Raw genomic sequence first — 26,433 nt, forward strand, 5'->3', positions numbered from 1 at the left:
TCTTCCGTGGTTTCCCTCTGCCTTTCTTTCCCATCACCTTGCCTTCGAACAAGTTCTTTATGAAGTTATTATGCCGGAGAATGTGACCGAAAACTGACGCTTTTCTCCTTTTTATCGTTGTTATTAAATGTCTCTGGGTGTTTATTTCTCTAAGCACTGCTTCATTAGTTGGTACTTAGAAAACTGAGAAGTACCAATTATATAGGACACTATATTAAGCTAATGGTATTGAATAGGCGGACCTTTCTCTACCCTGTGATAGTACTTATTTACGACCCACAAACTACCTTTAATATTTTCAGAGATGCCAGAAATTTATCCTCCAAGAGTTCTTTTACGTGCCAGAGTATATGGTGACATAAGGTTGGTGTATTTGAATCCTGGATGCGTTGATATCATGTGATTCATGTAGCAATGCTAATTGTAACCTCTCCAAAGGGTAAGGTTACAATTAATAGGTTTAATGAAGAGAAAATGTTTGCTACCGTAATGCATTCACCAAAAGTACTCTACACTAGGCATGTCAACATGTACGAAACTAAATTTGCAAGCACATTAATCACAGAAAATAAACAAACAGGTTAACCAACATGACTGTTAAGAAAGGATAACCGGGAAGCGGCTGGGAACCATATCCAGGCGGTGGAAGGTATTGGTAATACTGAAGAAGCGAAGTCAATGTAATCCTAAACTTTACTTAACAATTTAGATTCAATTTCATATATAAAGCAATAGCCAATATATCATTAAAATTTTGACGGCATTATTTCAACAACCATTACAATTTACAGGTTACATGAGGGTAGCATTTAGTTATTAAATTTCTTTTACACCGGAACATCACACATGACGTTCCACTGTCGTGGCATTACCTTTAAAAACCCAAAACAGTTTGAAATAAATAAAAGGAAGGTAACGTTATACTAAAGTGAAGAGATACATCTAAGGAGAAAAATATTTACGTATAATCATGGAGCAGAGCACCTTCAGTGGGTAGCCCCCTCAAAAACACTTCTGAGGAAGAATACCCAACCTAAAGATGAATATTCCATGGTGAAGCGGAATGAACGAGACAGTCCCGAGGGAAATATTACTTATAAAGATTATTTCAAAAGGCGTATAACATTTAATTTACAAAACAACAAACGGGAACTATCTCTTGACAAAGTGAGGTGACTTACCGAAATGGCTAAGTCATAATGATAACATTTGGAAGCAGAAGGAAACACGGGTACGCTCCGGCAAGATAAATTAAATGAAACACTACATCTGAAACTGAATACCTGAAAGTTTAAAAAAAAATAATCAGTGCTTACCGGATGGAGGGGCCAAGAAGACCCGTACCTTGGAAGGTGACCGTTCCCTTCAGTGGTCAAACAGAAAAGATGCCCTCGCAGAGCAAGGCTCCAGCGACAACGCTTCTCTCCGGAAATTATGAAATCTTACCACGGCCAATGAGCGCACGATGTTTTCCTTCACCTACCATTCACGTTTCCTTTTATTTTCTCCAATAGGAGCGCAGAAATTAGTGCTGACCAAGAACATTTGGGAATCCTCTAGAAATTACGAAATTGATGCAACTTTACGAAACCGGAAATCTCCCACGCCGATGTGGCGCGTGTGGTACAGTATGCACCAGAATTACCATGACAATCAAATAATCTTAAAATCATATCAACTTCAAACAAATCAAACAATTCCAAAATTCACATACTGAGGAGAAACCAAAACAAACAATTGAATAAATACTTTACATACACAATTCATCGCTGTCTTCCGAGTCCAAATAATCAAATCCCAATAATCACAAAACTAATATATGGCATTTTGAACATTTCAAGTAAGAAAGAGATTCGTGTGGTATGCTGGTGCATTCTGCTCCTGCGTGTTTCCCATGATTAATGCAAATTTCAATTTTCTAGCTCATCTGGAAGCTTGTGCCACCATCTTGATTTGGGGGGAAAGGGGATAAAAATGAGGAAATTCATGAATTTTTTAAAGCCCATGAAACCTATAGGTTGTTGCTTTGGATAAATAATACGGCTGCGTTCTTATGCTGAGGCCAAAATTTTAAGAATTTCTTTGGGGAATTTGGAGAATTTTTTATTTTTCTAGGGATGCTGAGGTTATCAGCTTCTCCAGTACCAAATAAGAAAATAGATTCTAACATGGAAATAAAGCATTTCTGGACCTACGTCCATATAACATATTTTCTTCTTCTGTGTGTGAGGAATGTGTTCTGAGCGTATGGCTGTACCTTATTATTGTTACACTTTGTATAAAGCCAGGAACATGAGTAGGAACACACAACAATGGCAGGTCAATGTGGGAAAAAGATGCAACAGGAAGACAAACTTGAAATCACAAAAGGATAAATACAGTCTCTTCAGCTTCATACACTGCCATCTTCACATAGATAGTTTGTCTCCTCATCAAACACATAGTTCCTCTACATCTACTTCTACTTGGCCCTTAATGAGCTTGTTTTCCTCCCCCACCTCACAAGTTCATTCTTGATGTCAGATGTGTAAGATGAGAAGAAAGCTGGATAAGCATAGGAAAAGAGAGTTCTGGCATTGCTTCCATTTACTAGTGCCAGGCTCCTCACTTTCATCTATCCTATCCAACTTCCCTTGGTCAAATCTTGTTCTTTTCTGACCCCGTTGCTACTAGGTTCCGAGGGTCTTTCATGGCCCTTGTCTTTCTTTGGCCGATACCTTCATTTTTTCAAAGTGTCAATAATAATATTATTGCTTTTATGTTACACTAACTTCTACTGATGGTTTTTGGAAATGCTGAGGTGCCAAAATTTTGTCCCGCAGGAGTTCTTTTACGTGCCTGTAAATCTGCCGACATGAACTGACGTATTTGAGCACCTTCAAATATCACAGGACTGAGCCAGAATCAAACTTGCCAAGATGGGGTCAGAAGTCCAGTGCCTCAACCGTCTGAGCCACTTAGCCTAGCATTCAAAGTGTCGGATCCCTTCCTTTTTATTCTCTCTGATTAGTATTATATAGAGAATGGTTGCCTAATTGTACTTTCTCTTAAAATAGTAATCACCACTACCACCACAAAGATGATAAGAGACTGAGATCTTTCTCTACATGACTTGATATATCACATTTTTGTTCCATTTCATTACTTGAAATAAGATAGCATAATGCAAATATTGTTTTATGCAGGTGGCGTCTTACATTCCTGAACTAGCCAAAGCTGATCCTAATTGCTGGGGATATGCAATGTGCACTATTGATGGCCAACGACATTCATTAGGAAATTGCACCATACCCTTCACTATGCAATCCTGCAGGTCAGTATCATTAACTATTATATGTCATACTAGCTGTTGTGTTCCTGTCGTTAACAGGTTAGTTTTTGTAACTCCAGCAATAATACCATCTAATGGGCATGAACGCCAGCCAAAGAAGCAAAGCAGTCCTCAACAACTACAGTTAGTCAGTGTAATGTTATTGTTGCTAAGGTTTAGGAGCTTAGAATACTGTAGGCCAGGGGCAAACTGCGTGTACGTGTGATGTCAGGTAACACGTCACACACTCTGCTCGGGCAGCGAAACGATGTACTTAGTACTGTAACTGAGTAGTGAAGGCTAGAGGGGCGAGGGGAAACACAACGTCATTCGTAGGGGGAGGTCCAAGGACTGCAGGTACAATGCGGTATGTGTAGTACATATTTCTCTCCACATATTTTATTGTAACGTAACTTAAGAGTTATAAAGCAAGTTTATTTCTATATATACAAACTAAACTTGTTTTCTGTCGGTGCATCTTCGGAACCAATATTGAACAAAAAATTACTGTGTTTTACAATATCATGCACTGTAAAAAGAGTGCTAATAGTAAGAAACAGTACAGTTTTACAACAAAAATAGTACAAAGATTAATCTGTAAACTCAAAACATATGTTTTACCTCATGATGTCGATAACCAGTTGCCACTCGTGGGTTTCCGTGATTTTTGTAGACTTTTTTCGTGGACTAGTTTTTCAATATTAGGAGTTAATGTTTGAGAAACACTAAGTTTAAGAGCACACTTCAAATTGTGATCTGACAACTGGCTTCTCTGTTTAGGTTTAGTTGTTTTTAAAATAGAAAAGAGTTGTTCACAGGCATACGTAGAACCGAAAATACTCAACATTCTTGCTGCAAACCTATGAAATCGGCGAAAACTTTTTTGTGACAAATTTCTATAAAAGTCACACAAATCCTTCTTATTTACAAATTTATCTCTTAGTTCTCTATCACACTGTAAATCTATTAACTCTAATTGTAGGTCTGGATCAACGTTATCTGCAACAACGGAATATGGCGTGGCTAAAAGTTGAAAATCAGTTTCCAGACACTCCAAATTGTTAAATCTAGAATCAAATTCCAAATAAAGGTTTTTTATGATTTTGGCATACCTATCAATATCCTCAGCCGTAGCACATTCAAACACTGTAAGCAGTTTTTGAAAATGTGAAATAGTTCTGTTCATGAACTGACACTCCCACAGACACAATTTTAATTTGAACGATTTCACTCTATCAAACATTTCTGTAATTATTAAACCCTTTCCCTGGAGAGAAATATTCAGAATGTTCAAATGACCTGTTAAATCTGCAAGAAATGCGAGGTCACAAATCCACCTGCGATCTTGTAGTTCAGGGACTGGCACATTTTGTTGCTCCATAAATGTAGCTATATCTTGTCGTAGTTGAAAAAATGCATCGAGTACTTTGCCTCGACTAAGCCAGCGAACAGCACAATGATAAGGCAAATCATCAAGTTCACTGTCACTTTCTGCTAGAAATTCCTTGAATTGCCGATGACGTAAGGCCCTTGATCTTATGAGGTTAGTAATTCTAACCACTGCAGTCATTACATTGTTCAGTTCAATGCTTTTCGCACACAGATTTTCTAAATGTATGATACAGTGAATTGGAACAAGTGTGTGAGCTACATTGAGAGTCTTCATTTTTTGTATTATGAGCCCAACTACTCAAGAATTGCGTCCTACCATAGAAGGTGCACCATCTGTTGCTATTGAAACTAGTTTGTTCCATGGCAAGGAAGCATTTTCAACAACACTTACAATGCAGTTGAAAATGTCAATGCCTTTCGTCGTATTCTTCATAGACACTAAATCCAGTAGTTCCTCCCAAACTGTAAGATTTTCGTCAACCCCTCGTATGAACACGGCTAGTTGGGCCGTGTCAGAAATATCTGTGCTCTCGTCAATTGCTAAGGAGTATGCCCGGAAGCTTTTTGTTAGTTCTAATAATTGTAGGTGGACATCATCAGATAGGTCTTGAATTCTTCTCGACACCGTATGCACGGACAAGCTGGTAGCTTCGAACTCTTCAATGATATTTGGACAAAACTCCTCACCTGCTAGAATTAAACATTCCTTTACGAATTCACCATCACTGAATGGTTTAAGTTTCTTTGCAATTAAATATGAAATTTTATAACTCAGCCGAACTGCTGACTCACTGATCGAATGCTCGACAGGGTTATTTAATTTACCTTTTAGTTCTGTAATTACACGTACCCTTTCCTCGCCTTGATATCGATCATAATCTGCAGCATGACACAAACTGTAGTGGCGTTGTAAATTATATCTTTTTACATACTGTAGCTCTTTTCTACAAACTAAACATTTAGCTGTAGCATTCCTATCATTTTCAACAAATAAATATAGATCTTCCCACAAAGATAAAAAGATCGGAGGGGTAGGTAGCTTGTCGCACCGTGATGTGCCCGGTTCATCCATACTTATGTACTGTACTGTACCAATACCACCACCACTTCGTAAAGCAATGAACGTGTTTACTACAAAGCGAGGCTGTCTCTTCGTCTCATTCTACGACAGCGACTCCCCACCTTATGCGCTCATACGTCACACGGGCTCTCCGACGTCACACGGTCCCTCTTACACCACACGCCTGCCAGTTGGCCGACTCTGCTGTAGGCCATCAGGTTTCTTCTTCTGAATTGGCAATGTTAGAGCTTTCAAACCACTCACCCCCTCCCTTTTATGATTTCCTTTCTCTCTAATTATTCAAGTGATTGTTCCTTCATGATTTACTTCTCATTTCTGTAGTCATGTTCATTATCTTCTTGATGAATGGGGGCTAATGATGATGTTGCTTTCCAGCTTATAAAAATAATAACAACCACCACCATCACCAGTTAGTTCATTACCATGATGACTGAACAATATTTCACATCAGTGATGGAACCGAGCCACCGACCCACCTACCTACCTACCTACCTACCTACCTACCTACCTACCTACCTACCTCCATTTAGAGCAGTCACTCAGGAGCAGATTCCTTATCAATATTAATTTCAAAGAATTTGGAAATTTATCGAACATCTTCCTTGGTAAATTATTCCAAACCCTAACCTCCTATATTTGTCCCAATTTGTCCTCTTGAATTCCAAATTTATCTTCATATTGTGATCTTTCCTACATTTTAAACCACCACTCAAACTTATCTGTATTTGTCTACTAATATCATTTCATGCCCACCAACAGATTGAAACATACTGGTACCGTTTAGTTGAGCAGTTCGTCTCCTTTCTCCCAAGTCTTCCTGGCCGAAACTTTGCGACATTTTCATAAGGCTGTTCCTTTATTGGAAATCACCCAAAGCAAATCGAGCTGCTTCTTTTTGGAATTTTTTCAGTTTTCGAAGCAAGTAATCCTCGTGGTCAGCGGTCAGGGGTCCCATACACTGGAACCATACTCTAATTGCAGTCTTACCATAGACTTATATGCCACCACTTTTATATCCTTGCTACAATCTCTAAATACCCTCATAACCATATGAAGAGATCTGTAAGCATTATTTACAATCCACCAAGCTCGGTAGTTGCAGTTGCTTAAGTGCAGCCAGTATCCAGTATTCAGGAGATAGTGGGTTCAAACTCCACTGTCGGCAGCGCTGCAAATGGTTTTCAACAGTTTCCCATTTTCACAATACCAATGTAGTTGGTACGTTATTGGACATTATAAATTTTCCAAATAACTCATTCCTGGTTGCCAGCGTTTTGCCCCAGTGTGCTAAATTGGGTTCATCAGTTGGTAAATAGCATACCTACCAAGACGTATGGCTAGTGCATACCATGGAGGCCACTGTGTAGGCTACTTGGAGCCACCAGCAGTGCCAATGCACTATGAGAGACTTTGTCTCACTTCCAAAATTGATGCCTGCCTGGCCATCTCATAGTGCATTGGCACCGCCGGTGGCTCCAAGTAGCCTACGCAGTGACCTGCATGGTATGCACTAGCCATGCATCTTGGTAGGTGTGCTATTTACCAACTGATGAGCCCAATTTAGCACACTGGGGTGAAATGCTGGCAACCAGGAATGAGTTAGCTGGAAAATTTATAATGTCCAATAACGGACCAACTACATTGGTATTATAAATTAAATCATTCGGGACAAATATTTCAGGTTCCCTATAGGAATCAACATCTATATCATTCCCATCTTCACACCAGGCAAATGCTGGGGCTGTGCCTTAATAATTAAGGCCACAGCCACTTCCTTCCAACTCTTACCCCTTTCCTGTCCCATCATCGCCATAAGACCTATCAGTGTCGGTCCAACGTAAAGCAGCTTGTAAAAAAAAAAATGCTTACAATCCCATTTATGAGATCCTCCCTTATATTATATGCGTATTATTACATTAAGTCTGTACTCCTGTACGGCTGCGAATCGTGCAAGGTCACTAAACAAATTATTTACCACCTTCAAATATTCGTGAATCACTGCCTGTGATGTACTGTCAGTATAGATGGTCTGAGCTGATCACAAACAAACACCTGTGGAAGGAAACCAACCAGAAACCAGTTAATGAAGAAATCAAGGAAAGAAAGTGGGAATTGATAGACCATAGATTAAGAAAAAAGAATGGAGCCATTGAAAATTTGGTCTCAGAATGAAATCCAAGAAGAAAAAGAAAGCAATAAGACCCAGGAACACTTGGAGATGAACAGAAAGGAACTGACTGAAATTGGGAAAATGTGGGATTAAGCAGAAGACCTAGCTGCAGAATGTACCAAACAGAGAGTTTTCCTGGATGCCCTTTGATCTGCAAGGAGAAATAGGAATTGTAGTAGATTAGATATATGGATAAGGTACTGATACTAAAATAGTTTCTGAAACAACAGGGAATCAAATGAGGTTGATGTTACAGGAACAGGACAAGTTAGAGGCAGAGAAGAAGATGATAATGGTAACATTGATAATAACATGGATGGTGACAGTGCTGTGGATAATCCTCCATCCCCAGTTCCAGTTTCAATGAATTGCTAACTGCCATCTGTGTATACAAAAGCTTATAATAATGAAGCTGCCCTAACAAGTCTGAAAGGAAGTGTACATTCTTAGTGCAGTGAGTTTAAAACAAAGAAAAACATTTGATTTTCCTTTCACAAGGAAAATAAGTAACAATAAAAAAGTAAGTGATGTACCTTTAAGTTATACTCATCTAATTTCTTATTGTAATTTGCTTTTGTGACTATGCGAAAGAAGTATTATCATACATTTTTGTGATTTTAGTAAGTATGTTTAGAGAAACTTTCCTGTAACAAAGAATCAAAATGGAAAAAAAGGGAGGTCCATTATAGTGTTCTGAAAGTACATTTAAAACCTTCAATAAAGTAAAATTGTTGTAAGATTTCATTTTTCAATAAAAATAAATTTTATTATTTTTGCTATTGGCTTTATGTTGCACCGACACAGATAGGTCTTTTGGTGACGATGGGACATGGAAGGGCTAGGAGTGAGAAGGAAGCAGCCATGGGCTTAATTGAGGTACATCCCCAGCATTTGTCTGGTGTGAAAATGGGAAACCATGGAAAACCGTCTTCAGGGCTGCCAACAGTGGGGCCGAACCCACTATCTCCTGAATACTGGATACTGGCCGCACTTAAGTGACTGCATCTATCGACAAACTTTAATTATAAGTAGTTCAAATTTTCCCCCTTGAATTGCATATAAAAAGCACTTTCTGGTGTATATGATATGCTGCCACCCAGCTCATAGCCTGCATATTATTATGGGTGTGGATATTTTAATCTTGTTCAGGGTTGGGAGGTGAACCTGCCTAACTACTCCTGCATCCACCCATGTGAGGAATAAGGAAAAAGTAGAGAATGCCCACTTAGCATACTTGAGCAATTTGAGTCAGTTCATGATGATGATAAATATAACTTTGGATAAATATGTTTATATCTTGCTTGTGTGTGTGATTTTGTTTTGCTTGATTTTCAGCATTTTTGCCTGACAAGTGCTTGTCTTGTGTTTCCTTAATTTTTATTTTATTAACTCACTCTTAATTAACTTTCTTTCCTGAGTATATAAAGTAGTGTTCTTATGTGTGTTGCAGCAAGCCCCTTACTTATGCAATAGCCCTTGAACATCTGGGGGCAGATGGAGTACATCAGTATGTGGGGCAGGAGCCAAGTGGAAGAATTTTTAATGCTCTGGCTCTTGATATAGACAGTGAGTAGTGAGTTCTATATTTTGTGATGTTATAGAAGCCTTTGTTGAGTTTCAAAACTAAATAGCCAAATAGAAGTGAAAGATTCTCTGCCCCTCAACTCTCAACTAATATAAAGAAAAATAATGGCATCTCAAACTAGAATTCTCTTGTGGTAAGAGGCTAATCATTCATGATTATTGAAGTATTTCCTAGCTGCAGTCGCTTAAGTGCGGCCAGTATCCAGTATTCGGGAGATAGTAGGTTTGGAACCCACTGTCGGCAGCCCTGAAAATGGTTTTCCTTGGTTTCCCATTTTCACACCAGGCAAATGCTGGGGCTGTACCTTAATTAAGGCCACAGCCGCTTCCTTCCCTGTCCCATCATCGCCATAAGACCTATCTGTGTTGGTGTGACGTAAAGCAACTAGCAAAAAAAAAAAAAAAAAAAAAGTATTTCCTTTTTTTTACTTCTGATATATTTAGACAATTGCTGTGTGCTGATGATGTGATGCATACAGCAGACACTGGAGAGGATCTTAAAATTCAAATGGTTTCATTGTCTGAAAAAGGTTGGCCTTTGTCTGAATATCCATAAGACTGAGTACCTAGAAATTATTCCATCCCAGACTCCAAAAAATTAACAAATTCTCTCTTACCAAGGCATATTCATTCTACTACCTAGGGTGTCAAATGCAGAGTGATGGTTGTGTGAATGAAGATTTATGAGCAAGTACAAAAGTAACCTGGATCTGATTCTGGGATGTTACAGGTGCTCTTTGATAGGAAAATACCTATTTGTCTAAAATGAAGGATATATATATAGCATATTAGTGAGACTAATTGAACTACACTGAGTGGCCAAAAGTCACGGGAAGGGGTGTCCCATTAGAAAATGTGCCATGTATGACTCCTGAGCATTGTGACTAGCTAAGCAGTTAGTCACAGACACCAGTGTCTTAAAGATGACGTGAGTTAACCAACTTTGAACATGGGATGATCCACCATTCAATACACAATTTATTTTAATATATTAAGCTAGTACCGGTTTCGGCCCTTTAACGGCCATCATCAGCTAGTACATGTTTTGTTTAGCCATTAGACAATACACAAGTTGTTATATTAGGCATCCGGATGTCTAATGGGGGATGGAAATGTATATAATAGCATATAATTAAAATATCAGTGGTTAGGGTAAAAAGTTACAAATAGAGTATGAGTATGTAAAACATATTAAAAAACACACAGGCCACAATATACAACATTTAAAAAAGTTTCAACACATTAAAATGGTGCGTATGGGTAGACACTTGTTAAAATCTTCAGTTCATGCTATATAGATTCCATTCTTCTGTCCTCTGTGCAGTTACTTCTAAGTTATGTTGATTATATTGCGTAAGGTAATCTTCAAGGACATTTTGAAACTAGTGTATGTCTTATTGATGTGGGCCTTTGTCGTGATGAAATTTTGTTGTGTTATATATCCCAACTTGTGATATACTATGGCAGGTTTCAATATAGCAAACAGCAGGTCTCGAGCTTGTATTTAGAAGTGGTCGGTGGTAACACCTCTCTCGTCTATGTTTGTTCTTGTAGTCTGTAAAGATAAAGTGATGTGAGTATGCCGGTAGTGTGTGTATGAAGGAATGCCTAGTGTGTGTATGGATAGAGTACTTACTATGGTTGTTGTGGAGGTCTTGTGCCGATGTGTTTGAAGGCTTGTTGTGTTCTGCTGCGAGTGCGTCTGGGGCTCATATTAGCTGTGGAGGGGAATGTAGGTGGAGGGGAAGAAGGAGTGGCTGTTGGAGAAGTAGGGGCGGGGTCAGGCTTGTGATTCGTTGGTTTGTTAGAGCGTGTGTTTACTATTTTGAGATAATCATTCTTTAATGTCGGAATGGCTTTGTCAAAAATGATGCTGGTTTTTTCATTAATATCATTAATGTTATGATTGGGGTTGGCGTATTGGTCTAAAGAAATGTAGAAATCTTCGGTTATGTTGAGCAGGGGGCCCTTGGAGTTTATATTAAGTATCGTCATGTCGTTATTGATGTTTGTGAAACTATGCTTGGATTCTTCTACATGTTGGCCTATTGATGAGAAATGGTTATGTTTTACTGCATTTATATGTTCATTGTAGCGGATGGTGAAGTTTCTGCCTGTACGTCCTATGTAACTTATGTCACAGTTGTTACATTTGATACGGTAGACACCTGATTGGTTGTATTTATTGTTATTATTGACTGTTTTAGTGTTATGTATAATGTTGGTACTATTGTGTGTGGTTTTGAATACTGTTTTAATGTTGTGCTTCTTGAAAATATTAGTTATAGTATATATGTGGGTGTTGTTGAAGGTAAATAGGGCATAGTCTTTTTTGGGTTTGGCTGTTTTTGCTAATTTAGTTTTAGGTTGTGATTTTATTTTGTGAATGATTTTGTTAACCATTTCTTTGCTGTATCCGTTGTGTTTAGCTATGTCGTGGATTAACTTCAATTCATTATTTTGGTCTTCTGTTGTCATTGGGATGTTAAAGGCTCTATAAATCATACTATAATAGGCTGCTCTTTTATGTGTATTGGGATGAATGGAGTCATTTTTTATGGTATTTGAGGTGTGTGTGGGTTTCCTGTAGATCTTGTAAGATAGGTGGTTGTCGTGTCTGGTTATTGTTAAGTCTAGGTAATTTAGTGTACGGTTGTTTTCGGTTTCTTTGGTGAATTTAATTTGGGGATCTAGAGTGTTAAGCTTGTCTAGTATAGTTTGTGCGTCAGTGGATCTATTATCTAACACTACGAAGACATCGTCAACAAATCTGCACCAAAAATGTATGTTATCTATTTCTTTGATTGACGTGTGTTCTAAGTTATCTATATATATTTCTGCTAATATTCCGGAGGCAGGAGACCCCATAGGTAGGCCTTGTTGCTGATAAATGGTATCGTGAAATCTGAAATAGTTATTGTTTATGGCGAATTCAAGTAAGTTTATGAATTCGTTTATTTCTAAGGTGCTCAAGTTGCTATTGTTTTTTAGGTTAGATTCTATTATTTTGATTGTTTGTTTAACAGGAATGTTAGGGTACATATTTATTATGTCAAATGAAGCAAGGGTATGGTGTTGTTTGATCTTTAGCTCTTTGGTTCTGTTGCAGAAATCTATTGAGTTTAGTATTGTTTTGTTTGCTAAAAATGTATAGTGCTTTTTTAAAAATTTTTGGATGAATTGCGATAATTTGTAGGTTGGACTGGCTCTATAGTTTATAATAGGTCTCATAGGTACGTCTTCTTTATGTATTTTTGGGTAGGCTTTCGCAGTCGGTAATTGGGGGTTCATTGTTATGAGTTTAGCAGATTCAGTTTCGGTGAGAAGAAAATGTGTGTTTTTAAGTAAAATTTTTAAATTCCTTTGTATGTTGTTGGTTGGATCTCGGCGTTTAATGGAAAAAGTATTATCTTGGAAACATTTTTTAGTCTTTGCTATGTATTCATTTTTATCCATAATGACCGTAGTGTTGCCTTTGTCGGCCTTCGTTACTAGTAGATTGTTTTGTTTTATTTTATTTTTAAGTTTGTTTAAGTTCGATCTATTGGTAGTATTCGTGTTTGGGTTATTATTGTGGATGCTATTGATGTATTGCGGAATCTTTCTACTGATTTCGTGTCTTACTTCGTCTCGTATGTCATATGGGATCTTTTGTAAAGCAAGTTCTGTTTCGGTAATGGTAGTTATAATATTCTGGTAGGATGATGCATTACCCCAGTTGTGTTTGGGTCCCCTGTTCAATATATCCGTTTCTACGTCGTCAAATACGGTTTGCGTAAGATTTTTTATAGACGGATGGAATTTATGTTGGGAATTCTTGTTAGGAAGAGAGGGATCTTTGTTTTGGATTATGGTTAGTGACTTTGGTTTACTTTGTTGTTGTTTCAGTGTTTCCAGTTTTTTGTTTAGTGTGTTTTGTTTCTTTATGGCTAAGTCTTCTATTTTTTCTCTGGAAATTCGTTGAAAATAATTCCAATAGCTGTGTGGGAGTTCATGGGATGCTTTCAGGTGTGTTGAGTAAAGTTCATTATTAAGGTGTTGTTTCTTCCGATATAGGAATTTTATTTCTTCTTTTAACCAAATTTCATTAGTCCTGTTTTGTGTTTTGCGTGTCTGAGCAGTTCGTCTGTGTTTATTATTGTATTTCTGGAGAAATTTCGGTGTTAAGTTGTTTGAAAGGCATTCCTTCAAAAAGGCAACGCTTTTGGTTGTGTTCATTAGTTTAATTTTCAAGTTCTGATATTTAAATGCCTTACGTTTTGCCTGGTTGGCAAAACGTTGAAGTTAATCCACGACATAGCTAAACACAACGGATACAGCAAAGAAATGGTTAACAAAATCATTCACAAAATAAAATCACAACCTAAAACTAAATTAGCAAAAACAGCCAAACCCAAAAAAGACTATGCCCTATTTACCTTCAACAACACCCACATATATACTATAACTAATATTTTCAAGAAGCACAACATTAAAACAGTATTCAAAACCACACACAATAGTACCAACATTATACATAACACTAAAACAGTCAATAATAACAATAAATACAACCAATCAGGTGTCTACCGTATCAAATGTAACAACTGTGACATAAGTTACATAGGACGTACAGGCAGAAACTTCACCATCCGCTACAATGAACATATAAATGCAGTAAAACATAACCATTTCTCATCAATAGGCCAACATGTAGAAGAATCCAAGCATAGTTTCACAAACATCAATAACGACATGACGATACTTAATATAAACTCCAAGGGCCCCCTGCTCAACATAACCGAAGATTTCTACATTTCTTTAGACCAATACGCCAACCCCAATCATAACATTAATGATATTAATGAAAAAACCAGCATCATTTTTGACAAAGCCATTCCGACATTAAAGAATGATTATCTCAAAATAGTAAACACACGCTCTAACAAACCAACGAATCACAAGCCTGACCCCGCCCCTACTTCTCCAACAGCCACTCCTTCTTCCCCTCCACCTACATTCCCCTCCACAGCTAATATGAGCCCCAGACGCACTCGCAGCAGAACACAACAAGCCTTCAAACACATCGGCACAAGACCTCCACAACAACCATAGTAAGTACTCTATCCATACACACACTAGGCATTCCTTCATACACACACTACCGGCATACTCACATCACTTTATCTTTACAGACTACAAGAACAAACATAGACGAGAGAGGTGTTACCACCGACCACTTCTAAATACAAGCTCGAGACCTGCTGTTTGCTATATTGAAACCTGCCATAGTATATCACAAGTTGGGATATATAACACAACAAAATTTCATCACGACAAAGGCCCACATCAATAAGACATACACTAGTTTCAAAATGTCCTTGAAGATTACCTTACGCAATATAATCAACATAACTTAGAAGTAACTGCACAGAGGACAGAAGAATGGAATCTATATAGCATGAACTGAAGATTTTAACAAGTGTCTACCCATACGCACCATTTTAATGTGTTGAAACTTTTTTAAATGTTGTATATTGTGGCCTGTGTGTTTTTTAATATGTTTTACATACTCATACTCTATTTGTAACTTTTTACCCTAACCACTGATATTTTAATTATATGCTATTATATACATTTCCATCCCCCATTAGACATCCGGATGCCTAATATAACAACTTGTGTATTGTCTAATGGCTAAACAAAACATGTACTAGCTGATGATGGCCGTTAAAGGGCCGAAACCGGTACTAGCTTAATATATTAAAATAAATTGTGTATTGAATGGTGGAAAAACACATTTCTTATCTATACTTTGAGTCTGTCAATACGGAAAATGAAATTTATAAATAATAACATGGGATGATCATCGGCACACGGCACATGGGTCATAGCATTGCAAAGATTACACGTGAATTTGGATTTCTGAGGTCAACAGTGTTGAGGGTGGATCTTCAATATCGCAGAGAGAATGTTACCATCTGCATAAACCGCTGCACGGGAATACCACAGGTGTTTAACGAACGGACATCATGTCATTTCCGCAGAACAATACTGGGTGCTGTCCAGCTGCAGGGGGCGCTGACAGATGCATGTCATGTGGGCATTCTTTCAGACCGTCTGCATCCCTTTCTGGCCCTAGAGTACCCTGTAGCTATGTTTCAACAGAACAGTGCACCATGTCACCGCTCTGTGGTGGCACGCAGATGGTTGGAGGAGCACTCCAGTGAAGTTACGACCATGGATTGGCCCTCCAGACTCCCTGATCGAGTATTCATGGGATGCTGTCAATGCTGGTGTACGCTTCATGAACCCCGCACCAACTACACAAGACCAACTGTGGGTAGCAGTGCAAGATGCATGGGTCCAGACCCTCTAGAACGATTCCAACACCTTGTAGAGTTGATGCCTGGCCGTACTGCTGCCATTTTGAGAGCTCACGGAGGAGCAACTCGTTATTAACATCACATTCAGTGTCTTCCAATAACTTTTGGCCACTCAGTGTATATGGTATTGAAAAATGGTCTACTGCTAGAATCACTGAGCATACACTGCATATTTTGGAAATGTGAATGTTGCGAAGAACATCGGAGATTTCTCTGCATGACCATATTGATAATACAACCATTAGACAACTAACAGGTGTGATTCCAATCAATGAGAAAAATCAGGAATGAAGACCTTGTTGTATAGACACATCTTATGAGCACTACCTGATTCTGTCATCTTATTGTCGAAGGTCAGAGGCAACAAGAACAACCTAAATTAAGGTGACTGGACACCATGAACACTGACCTAAGAACCTAGAATCTCAATCCAGAGGATGTGATACACCATCTGAAGTGACGTGCATTGATCTGGAAAGTGGACCCTGACCCAGTGGGACAATACTAAGAAGATGATTATATCATCTTTAGTCAGTTGATTTTCAAATACATGAACATTTCCTAAGCCAAATATAGAGTACAAATTATATCATGATTGTATTTGAAACTGACATATTGGGAATAAAAACTTATTAATACATTAATTACCAGCTAATGCTTGGGCAATTTAAATGCCTAGACCAGCCATTTATATGGTGAGCTGTTTCAGACTCATGCTGTACATCATTGAATATTTTTTAATCACTGCTCCTAAGGTATGGAACTTAAAAGTTTGAAATTTGGTACCCCATCTTCAGGAGATTCTCTAGTAGTATGATATGATATCTGGTGGCATACTTTGCTTGATAAAGAGAAGAGAGTGAATATTTTCAAACCAGCTCCATGACATGCTCTTAGTAAAGTATGGTATTTTGAAGATTAAGTCCTCAATCCAATACATTTTCAAATCCAGTTTGTTAGTTATTTCTGTGACAAACATTAAACCTAGGAATATTTTCAGCTCAGAATTGTCTGTCTGTACATGAGAGTATTTAGTGAAGGGGCAAGTGAAGTGCTCATCACCTGACTGGCATTTGAGTTAGTTTGTTCACAAATATATTTAAAAATCCTCGGATAGTAACAAATTCACGAAGGACATACAATTGGTTTCATTATCCAGCAGAACATTTAGCTCTGTGTTAGATGTAAATGGTGGTGAAGTTGGCCGATATAGCGGATCTGTTAAACAATTAAAATTAAAAGTACAATAGTTCCACCTTTTCAATATAAATTCAAGTAAAGTGGGTTACTTTACAGAAGAAACATTTATTAGGTACAAGTTTCAATCCATTATCAGGGTCATTATCAGCCAAAAGCACAAGTAGCACATTCTACATTGTTTACTAAGTGTGCGTAAATTGTTTTCTTAATACCACTACTACCTTTGATGACATACAGCTGTTAGAACTTCATAACAAGTGATACACAACTCTAAAGATTCTTCAGTATCCAGACTGATCATATTAAATTGATCCTTCTACAGCAACTAAATGCATTTTATCCATAATCTGAAACTTTTATCACCATTATGACCTTCCCATCATATCAATTATGCAATACGTCCAACACATCGCAGCGCAAGCTGTCCAAACTTCATAATGAAAGAATTACAAGTCTCAAGATCCTTCGACATCCAAACTGATAATCTGGAGTTCTTCCTTCAACGACAGCTAAGTGCATTAATTTATGCATTTTATGCATTATCTGCAACTTTTATCACAATTATGGCTATTTCTTCTTCATATTTATAGTGTCAAATCCAATATGTTTTTTTGACATTTTTTACATTTTTGCTAGTGGTTTTACGTCGCACCGACACAGATAAGTCTTATGGCGACGATGGGATAGGAAAGGGCTAGGAGTTGGAAGGAGCAGCCATGACCTTAATTAAGGTACAGCCCCAACATTTGCCTGGAGTGAAAATGGGAAACCACGGAAAACCATTTTCAGGGCTGCCGACAGTGGGATTCGAACCCACTATCTCCCGGATGCAAGCTCACAGTGTTGTATGTCCTCCGCTCTCTCCGCTCAGCGCCAGCCAGCCGCACGCACGCAAGCGTGGATATTTCGAGACTCGACACGCAGCCTTCAGTGCGCGTGCCTGTAACGTCCAGTGCACTATAAAAGGAGCTCCCTGTCTATCACTTACCAGGATTCTCCCCAGTGTCCTGCTCTATACACTGTATGTCGAACACGGAGGCTACTCCTCTTAAAAATGTGTCTCGACCAGGTGGACTGAATTCTGGTAGTATGAAGTTTCACCTCAGGTCACTGCTCCAATTTCCCGTTCCTTCATTCCAGTCGAGCCCCGATGCTGTACTCTACACATCCCCAATCTCACTCAGGCTCCGAGACACACATTAGATTCTCTAATTGTGAACTTAGCTGTCATTCTGTGCAAGCTCATGAACTCAGACACTTCAAGTTAGAAGGAACTCTATTAGCTAATCTATGCTAGTGAAACTGATAGTTTTCAACTATCACGAACTGAACATTCCTACGAACTATCTTTTCAAGATAGAAGCTAGTGTAAATACATTCAAAGTGTACATAGTGTATAGAAACAGAAACTCTCTCAAGCTTAATTATCTACTTTGCTTCAAGACATTTTTATGTTTATTCTTGTAAATTTCTATGTGAAGCAAATAAATAAGTTGTGTTATTGTAAACCTTACCTTGTTTACAACACAACTCATTGGCGACAAGGTAAAAAAACTACGTGCAATCTGCCACCAACTCATTCGCGACGAGGTACAAAACTGTGTGCAATCTGGCCCCAACACATTGGCGACGAAGTACAACAGTGGTCAGTGTGTCGCCCACTCATTCGCAACGAGGTGCAAAACTGCTTACATTCTTTCGTCAACTCATTCGCGACAAGGAAACAAACTCTTACAGTGTATCGTCAACTCATTGGCAAAGTGACACTCTACTCCATACCTATCACCACTCCACATTGGAACCTATACGGACTCTAGCAGCAGTTAGCCTTTTCTACAGTGCACCTCTTAGCCTCCTTCGAACTACGGACAGTCAGCCTACATTCCAAGGCTCTCTCTCTCTCTCGCTCGCAGCACCTGTCAGGCACGCTTCAGCTTGTTTGCTCTCTCACACACTCCCAGCTGTTCCTGTGAAGGTCTCGCCTCAAGCCAGCTCAGTACACGCTGCTCCACAAGTTCCTTTCTCTCCGGCATCTCAACATGGCTATAGCCGAGCAACTCGCTGCCGTATTGCAAGCTCTCCAAAAGCAACAACAGCAATTCATGCAGCAACAACAAGCAGCCTTGCTCACAGCTATTCAAGCTCTTTCTGTTTCTACACAGCCCTCAGCAATTCCTCCGTTCTCTGCTTTTGATCTGGCTAAGGAAGAATGGTCAGTCTATTTAGCCCGCCTACAGCAGCATTTTATATGCCATTCCATCACGGATGACAAGCGCCAACGTGCTCTATTTCTCAGTCCGGTTGGCAATGCTACGTGCGAATTACTACAAAAATTAAGTCCAGAGGAGCACCTCTCTGCAGTGCCGTTCGCACAGCTCTTGGCCTGTATCACTGAACACTATGCTAAAGCCCCACACATAGTGGCCGCTCGCTACAAATTTTTTCAGAGCAGAAAGCAACCGCATCAGACTCATGCTGAGTGGATAGCAGAATTAAGAGGTCTAGCTAAACCCTGCCAGTTTATATGTTCCAAGGACGGTTGTGGTACGCCCTATACTGATTCCCTCATTCGGGATATGGTCATTCTGCATACTCCTGAGGACAAAGTTCGTTTTGACACTGTCAAGAAGAGTAACCCTTCTTTAGAAGACGTCCAGCGTATTGCTACGGTATACGAACTTACTACCAAGACTGCCGCAGAAATAGCTTCTAACCACGAAGTCGCTCACGTCTCTACTCCAGCCTGCCAGTCATCTGCTACCTTGCACCGTGCAGCCAAGTCGCTCTCTGCCAAGCATGCTCGCCCGGTTCCCTCTCGTTCTTCTACAAGGAAGCCCACTTCTAAAAGCAAGTCGCAACTCCTGCCTTCCTGCAGAGGATGTTTCAAACATCATGAACGTCGTGCATGTCGTTTTTTCAAAGCCACTTGTGAAAGATGTAATAAAGTAGGACACATCAAGACAGTCTGTCAGAGTTTGCTCCGCCCTGCTAAGACTCCTGCAGCGCGCCCGAAGCGTATACAGCCCCGACAAGACATGGAAGTTGATCAGATAAATCTTATTCTTCCTACCAAGAATTCTCACAAGATCATCGTTCCTCTATCATTCTCTGATCGCTCTATCGATTTTCAGTTAGACACTGGATCACCTGTCTCTATCATTAACCTGGCTAAATATCATGACTTAGGTTCACCTTCATGCTCTCCAGCTGACATCCAGCTTGTTACATTTAACAAACGGAAGATTGACATTAAAGGCCAAATCACGCTTCCAGCCAGTTATAAAGGAATTCAGAAGGTCATTCCACTACTTGTAGTCAACAACTACACCGCATCGAACATTATGGGCATGGATCTCTTTAATTTATTCAGCTTCCAGATTCATGACAATATCAACGTAGTATCTACTTTGCAACCTACTTCTGATATTACGGCTCTCCTCGAGCAGTTTCCTGAAGTCTTCGACTCTACGCTCGGAACCGCCAGAAACTATACAGCTCACATACAGCTGAAATCAGGAGCTAAGCCGCGCTTTTTCAAAGCACATCCAGTACCCCTAGCACTTCAAGACAGGTCACTAAGGAGTTAGAAAGATGGGTAGAAGATGAAATAGTGGTACCAGTCAATTCCAGTCAATGGGCCACTCCACTAGTCGTAATCAAGAAACCTGATGGCAATGTACGACTTTGTGGTGATTTCCAATCTACGATCAACTCACAACTTGACACAGATGTATTTCCCATTCCCCGTCCAGAGGACTTATTCCGTCGTCTTGCTGGTGGACAATTCTTCTCTAGAGTGGATCTTAAAGAAGCCTATCTACAGCTACTTTTAGATGAAGAATCCAAGCAATTTCTCACACTCAACACTCCTATCGGACTGCTCCAGCTCCAGCGTCTCCCGTTCGGCGTCTCTTCCTCAGCTGCTATTTTTCAACGCTATTTAGCTCAACTCACCGCCTCCATTCCCGGTTGTGCTAACTACCTTGATGATATTATTGTGACCGGCAAAGATCACCAAGAACATCTCCATAATCTGCGCCTTCTTCTCACGAAGTTGAAAGACAATGGCCTACGAGCGAATCTCGCTAAATGCACTTTCTTTCAGCCGCAAGTTCACTACCTGGGACACATCCTTGATAAAAACGGCATTCAACCTAGTGAACGGAATGTCTCGGCGATTGTAAACATGCCTGTACCACAGAACATCAAGCAGCTCCAATCCTTCCTAGGCAAAGCGAACTACTATAACAAGTTCATTCCCCGCTTCGCTTCAGTTGCAGCTCCATTAAACGCCCTATGCAAAAAAGGTGTTAAATTTCAGTGGTCTCCGCAATGCCAACAGGCCAGGCAAATGATCAACAAAGCCCTTGTTCAAGCTGTTAAACTCACTCATTTCCAGCCTGGCAAGCTCATCACGCTAGCTACGGACGCATCAGATTACGGCGTCGGTGCCGTTCTCTCCCAGAAGGATCGTCACAGACATGAACGCCCCATCGCCTTCGCTTCGAAGACACTTAATGAGCATCAACGTCGGTACTCACAGATAGAAAAAGAAGCTTTAGCCATCATCTTTGGTATTCGCCGTTTCAATGAATATCTCTATGGCAACCATTTCCTGATCATTACTGATCACAAGCCTCTAGTACACTTATTCCATCCTGGTAATAAGATCCCTGAGCATTCCCTCAGAAAGCTTCAAAGATGGTCCCTGTTCCTTTCTGATTATTCCTATCAGATCGCCTATCGTGCCACATCCCAGCATTGTAATGCTGATACCCTCTCTCGCTTACCAGTAGGTCCTGATACCGCCTTCAATTCTCAAGAATCCGAATGTCTTCAGTTAGACCTAGAACTCGAAGACACCGTATCCAGCTTTCCTATTGACGCTACCTGCATTGCTAAAGCTACAGATAAGGACAGTACACTTGCTACAGTACGTACTTACATCCGCAACGGTTGGCCTCTTCAGAAAAAACTTCCTGCCCACCTTGCGCCTTATCATCGTATTCAGCATCGTTTTACGACTCGTGCCGGAGTTATACTCCTGGAAACCAGCACCACCTTCCGAGTGGTTATCCCATTTAGTCTACGGAAACAAGTTCTCGACTTGTTACACCAAAGTCATTGGGGCATATCCCGCACTAAGCAACTAGCACGTCAACTCTGCTACTGGCCTGGTATTGATGCAGCCATTGAAAAGCTCATCCGCCATTGTGAACAATGTCAAATTAATCAGAACACCCCGTCTTCTGATCTAGCTTCATGGCCTCCTGCTACCTCCATGGGAACGAGTTCACATCGATTTCGCAGGTCCTTTCCTCAATTCCATGTGGCTCATCGTCATAGATTCTCTATCGAACTTTCCCTATGTAGTGGACATGCATTTGACTACTACTACTGAAGCTACCATTCGTGCTCTTCAGAAAATATTTACAAATGAAGGCTTACCTCAAGTACTAATTTCTGACAACGGACCGCAATTCACAGCTACTGCTTTTAAGAACTTCTGTACATATAATGGAATTCGCCATATCCTAGCACCGTCTTTACACCCTCAATCTAATGGTGAAGCTGAACGCTTTGTACAAACTTTTAAGAAAAGTATGAAAAAAGCTGTCTCTTCAGGCTTAACTAAAGACCAAGCATTGTTACAACTCTTAAGCAACTACAGAACTCTGCCCGGCGCTGATAATGTCACTCCCGCACAAAAGCTCCATGGACGACCTCACAGAACTTTACTTTCTCTGTTGCAGCCTCTTCCGGCCCAACCCAAGACATCGCCAACGAAGTTCACCGTCAACGACAGAGTCTACATAAGGACATTCAAGTCAAACCCGCTCTGGTTACCTGGTGTCATCTACAGATCTTTGGGCCATCGTCTCTACGAGATTCAGACTGCTGAGAAAAACATTTGCCGCCACCAGGACCAGATACGCCTGCGCTACCGTCCATATCCGGCTATTGATTCTCTTGTTAAGCCAGATAAATCTATTGCTGACCGAACTTTACACCATTTAACAACCATGGGTTCCTTTCAGGACGATGCAGCGCCACTCCGCCCAGTCACAGCTCCGGACAATACAACAGTGATGTCAGAAGCTCCTGCCCAGCATCGCAGCTGCCGCTTCACGCCGTATCGGCGTATTTAGGAGGGGAGGGTGTTGCATGTCCTCCGCTCTCTCCGCTCAGCGCCAGCCAGCCGCACGCACGCAAGCGTGGATATTTCGAGACTCGACGCGCAGCCTTCAGTGCGCGTGCCTGTAACGTCCAGTGCACTATAAAAGGAGCTCCCTGTCTATCACTTACCAGGATTCTCCCCAGTGTCCTGCTCCAGAATACACTGTACGTCGAACACGGAGGCTACTCCTCTTAAAAATGTGTCTCGACCAGGTGGACTGAATTCTGGTAGTATGAAGTTTCACCTCAGGTCACTGCTCCAATTTCCCGTTCCTTCATTCCAGTCGAGCCCCGATGCTGTACTCTACACATCCCCAATCTCACTCAGGCTCCGACACACACATTAGATTCTCTAATTGTGAACTTAGCTGTCATTCTGTGCAAGCTCATGAACTCAGACACTTCAAGTTAGAAGGAACTCTATTAGCTAATCTATGCTAGTGAAACTGATAGTTTTCAACTATCACGAACTGAACATTCCTACGAACTATCTTTTCAAGATAGAAGCTAGTGTAAATACATTCAAAGTGTACATAGTGTATAGAAACAGAAACTCTCTCAAGCTTAATTATCTACTTTGCTTCAAGACATTTTTATGTTTATTCTTGTAAATTTCTATGTGAAGCAAATAAATAAGTTGTGTTATTGTAAACCTCACCTTGTTTACAACACACAGCTGCATGCTCCTAACCGCACGGCCAACTCGCCTGGTACTTTTTTTACAATTTCTATGGACTGTTTGATACACTGTGCAACTCCTGCTTTTGGTTGATGACCCTGATAATAGGTCAAAACTAGTAGGTACCTAATACATGTTTCTTCTGTAACAACACGGACCATTCACAATGAAATTTATATCTCTTAATAGCGAATCTGTATGAGGTACTGAAACTAGTCCTGGGTCACATTCTATAGGTATTTATTCAAACTCGCTGTCACTTTCTCCTTTTACTGGTATAAATTCACCCAAGTCTTCATTGAGCAACACATCCAATATTTAATCAATTTCCAAACTTCCTTTGTAAGCCATGGCTTTTGTTTATTTCACAACATACTTGTTAACACTCATGCATGCTTAGAAACACAGTGAGGAACCCCGACTGTTTGACCTCAACCTTGTTCAAATAAAAAGTACCAGACACATGGCCTTCACATCTACAGGTAAGGAGGATGAAGAATATACTTAATATACTTGCCATCCACAGGTTAGAAGCATAACTACAACAAAATATGCAATGTTTACATTTCATTAGCCCCCTGAAACCTTATCCAACTTAGTTCAGATGTGGCTTCTTACAAGTTATGTCCACTATCCGACTTAGGTCGGATATGGGAGTGAACGTGTTTAAACGCTTGCTAGGCTCCTAGATGTTACAATGTTAATCGAAGGGCTTTGGATGATTTATACAATTTTGTGTTTATTCTGTTGAAAGGTGAACTCCCATGAGCAAGTGCTCATTGAAGGGAAATATATACATAAGATATTAAGTGACATCAGTTTTGGTTTGTGGTGCAGGTTACTTTAGACACGTCCTGGTTTGTGAACCATGGGCATCAGCTGAGTGGTTAGTAAGTGGTCCTGAGAGTCGGGACACCAGTTGCTAGGAAAAGGAGTGGACATCTTGGACACATTCTGCGTCAAGGCCCTCCTTGTGCTCAGGTGACTAGGATTATATAATCCACCCACGGTCCCTAACCCGTTAGAGGAGAGATCCTCATTGAGACTACATGTAAATAAGGTAGCATCCTGATTCACAGAATTTATTGAGCTCAGAACATTTTAAGCAATGGGAGTAATGGTGTCCCACTTCCATCTGACAGGCAAGGGACTGCTTGGAAACAACTTAGCAAACAAAATGGAATTCAGTGGGGAGCTACCAATGTTAATCTTTACATTGCTACGCTCGCAATATTGCGAGCGCGGAGAGTGACCGCTGCTCTGCTGCGCCCGTAATATTGCGAGCGTGACATTCTTCTGACTTTATCAACGCAATACTCCCAATGTTGACATAAGAAGTCATTCAAACTCCGTAGGCGGATACACACGTCTCTCTGCAGTAGATAGGAGCTTACGAAATGGCAATCTGTTGATTCATTCATGAGTTATTGAGATAAATACGACACTCTGCTTTACGAGCTGCTCTGTGGTATGCCCGGCGTGCAAGCTAGCAGTGAGGCCCACGTCAGGGATGAGTAAGCTACAGTATGTTGACCGCCAGTAAAGCGTGCAATCTTACTGAATCCGAGGTTGTAAGAGAAGATGAATTTTCCGATTTTAGTGATTTCGAGAATAATGATGATAGTGATGACACCGATTATAATGAAAATACAGAAGTTGTCCAACCAGCCAGGGACAAAACGCTTAGACTGACAGAGAGACATTTTCCTTCCCCTGTACCACCCACCCCAAAGAAGAAATTTCCTGCCAGGTACTGCCATGTGTGTTCAAACACCACGCTTGATGAGAAAAAGAGGAAAGAAAGTAGATATATGTGTAAAAAATGCGACGTTGGACTCTGTGTACACCCCTGCTTCGGAAACTACCATACCCTAGTAAGGTATTGAAGGAGATGAACTTGTTTCATGCGAATGAACACTTCCAAAGAAGACATGCGATTTGAAAAAAATGTAGGCTACCCACAGTTTTGGAATTACCAGTTTTGTACAACCCTTCATTAACTGGTCTGGACCTTTTTTTATTTTGATATCAAACCAAGATGTATAGGAATTTTTAATGCATTCTCAGTGTTTTATCTTGAATAATATTTTACCGTAAAATTTAGATACATTTTACTAATTTTAGACACCCCTGAAGTTATTGTCTTCAGTTTAGTTATATATCGGTGCTTGGAAGTGGACAGCTAGGACCACCTGTAGCCACTGAAACATGTAAGTTGAGCTTTTTACTGTTATTTTTAATTATTAGTTCGATTTTTGTTCAATTGTTAGCCTTTTATGTTGGACAACCTTGAATTTCCTGCGCAACATATAGCTAATTTTGTGTTAGAAAAATCAGTTTAGGACCTTCCATATTTAGTATAAAAATATATGACAAGCAGGCAAGAACCCTCTGGTTTTTCCCATCTTATTTCCGACTTTTATGTATTGAAGTTAATTATTAAAAATAATTCAGCACAGGGCTTTTACAAAAGAG

The 26,433-nt window shown here is 39.9% G+C and overlaps 1 protein-coding gene across 1 annotated transcript in view; it reads left to right on the forward strand.

The window, feature by feature from the left end:
• LOC136879186 (glutaminase liver isoform, mitochondrial-like) overlaps nucleotides 1-26,433 on the forward strand; it is a 208,494-nt gene that overhangs the window by 54,731 nt on the left and 127,330 nt on the right. The window contains exons 4-5 of the mRNA XM_067152957.2: nucleotides 3,186-3,313; nucleotides 9,404-9,519. Of these exons, the coding sequence (XP_067009058.2) occupies nucleotides 3,186-3,313; nucleotides 9,404-9,519 (244 nt within the window). The remainder of the gene's footprint in view (nucleotides 1-3,185; nucleotides 3,314-9,403; nucleotides 9,520-26,433) is intronic.

The sequence above is a fragment of the Anabrus simplex genome, chromosome 8 (genome assembly GCF_040414725.1).
Source record: "Anabrus simplex isolate iqAnaSimp1 chromosome 8, ASM4041472v1, whole genome shotgun sequence".
NCBI lineage: Eukaryota > Metazoa > Arthropoda > Insecta > Orthoptera > Tettigoniidae > Anabrus > Anabrus simplex.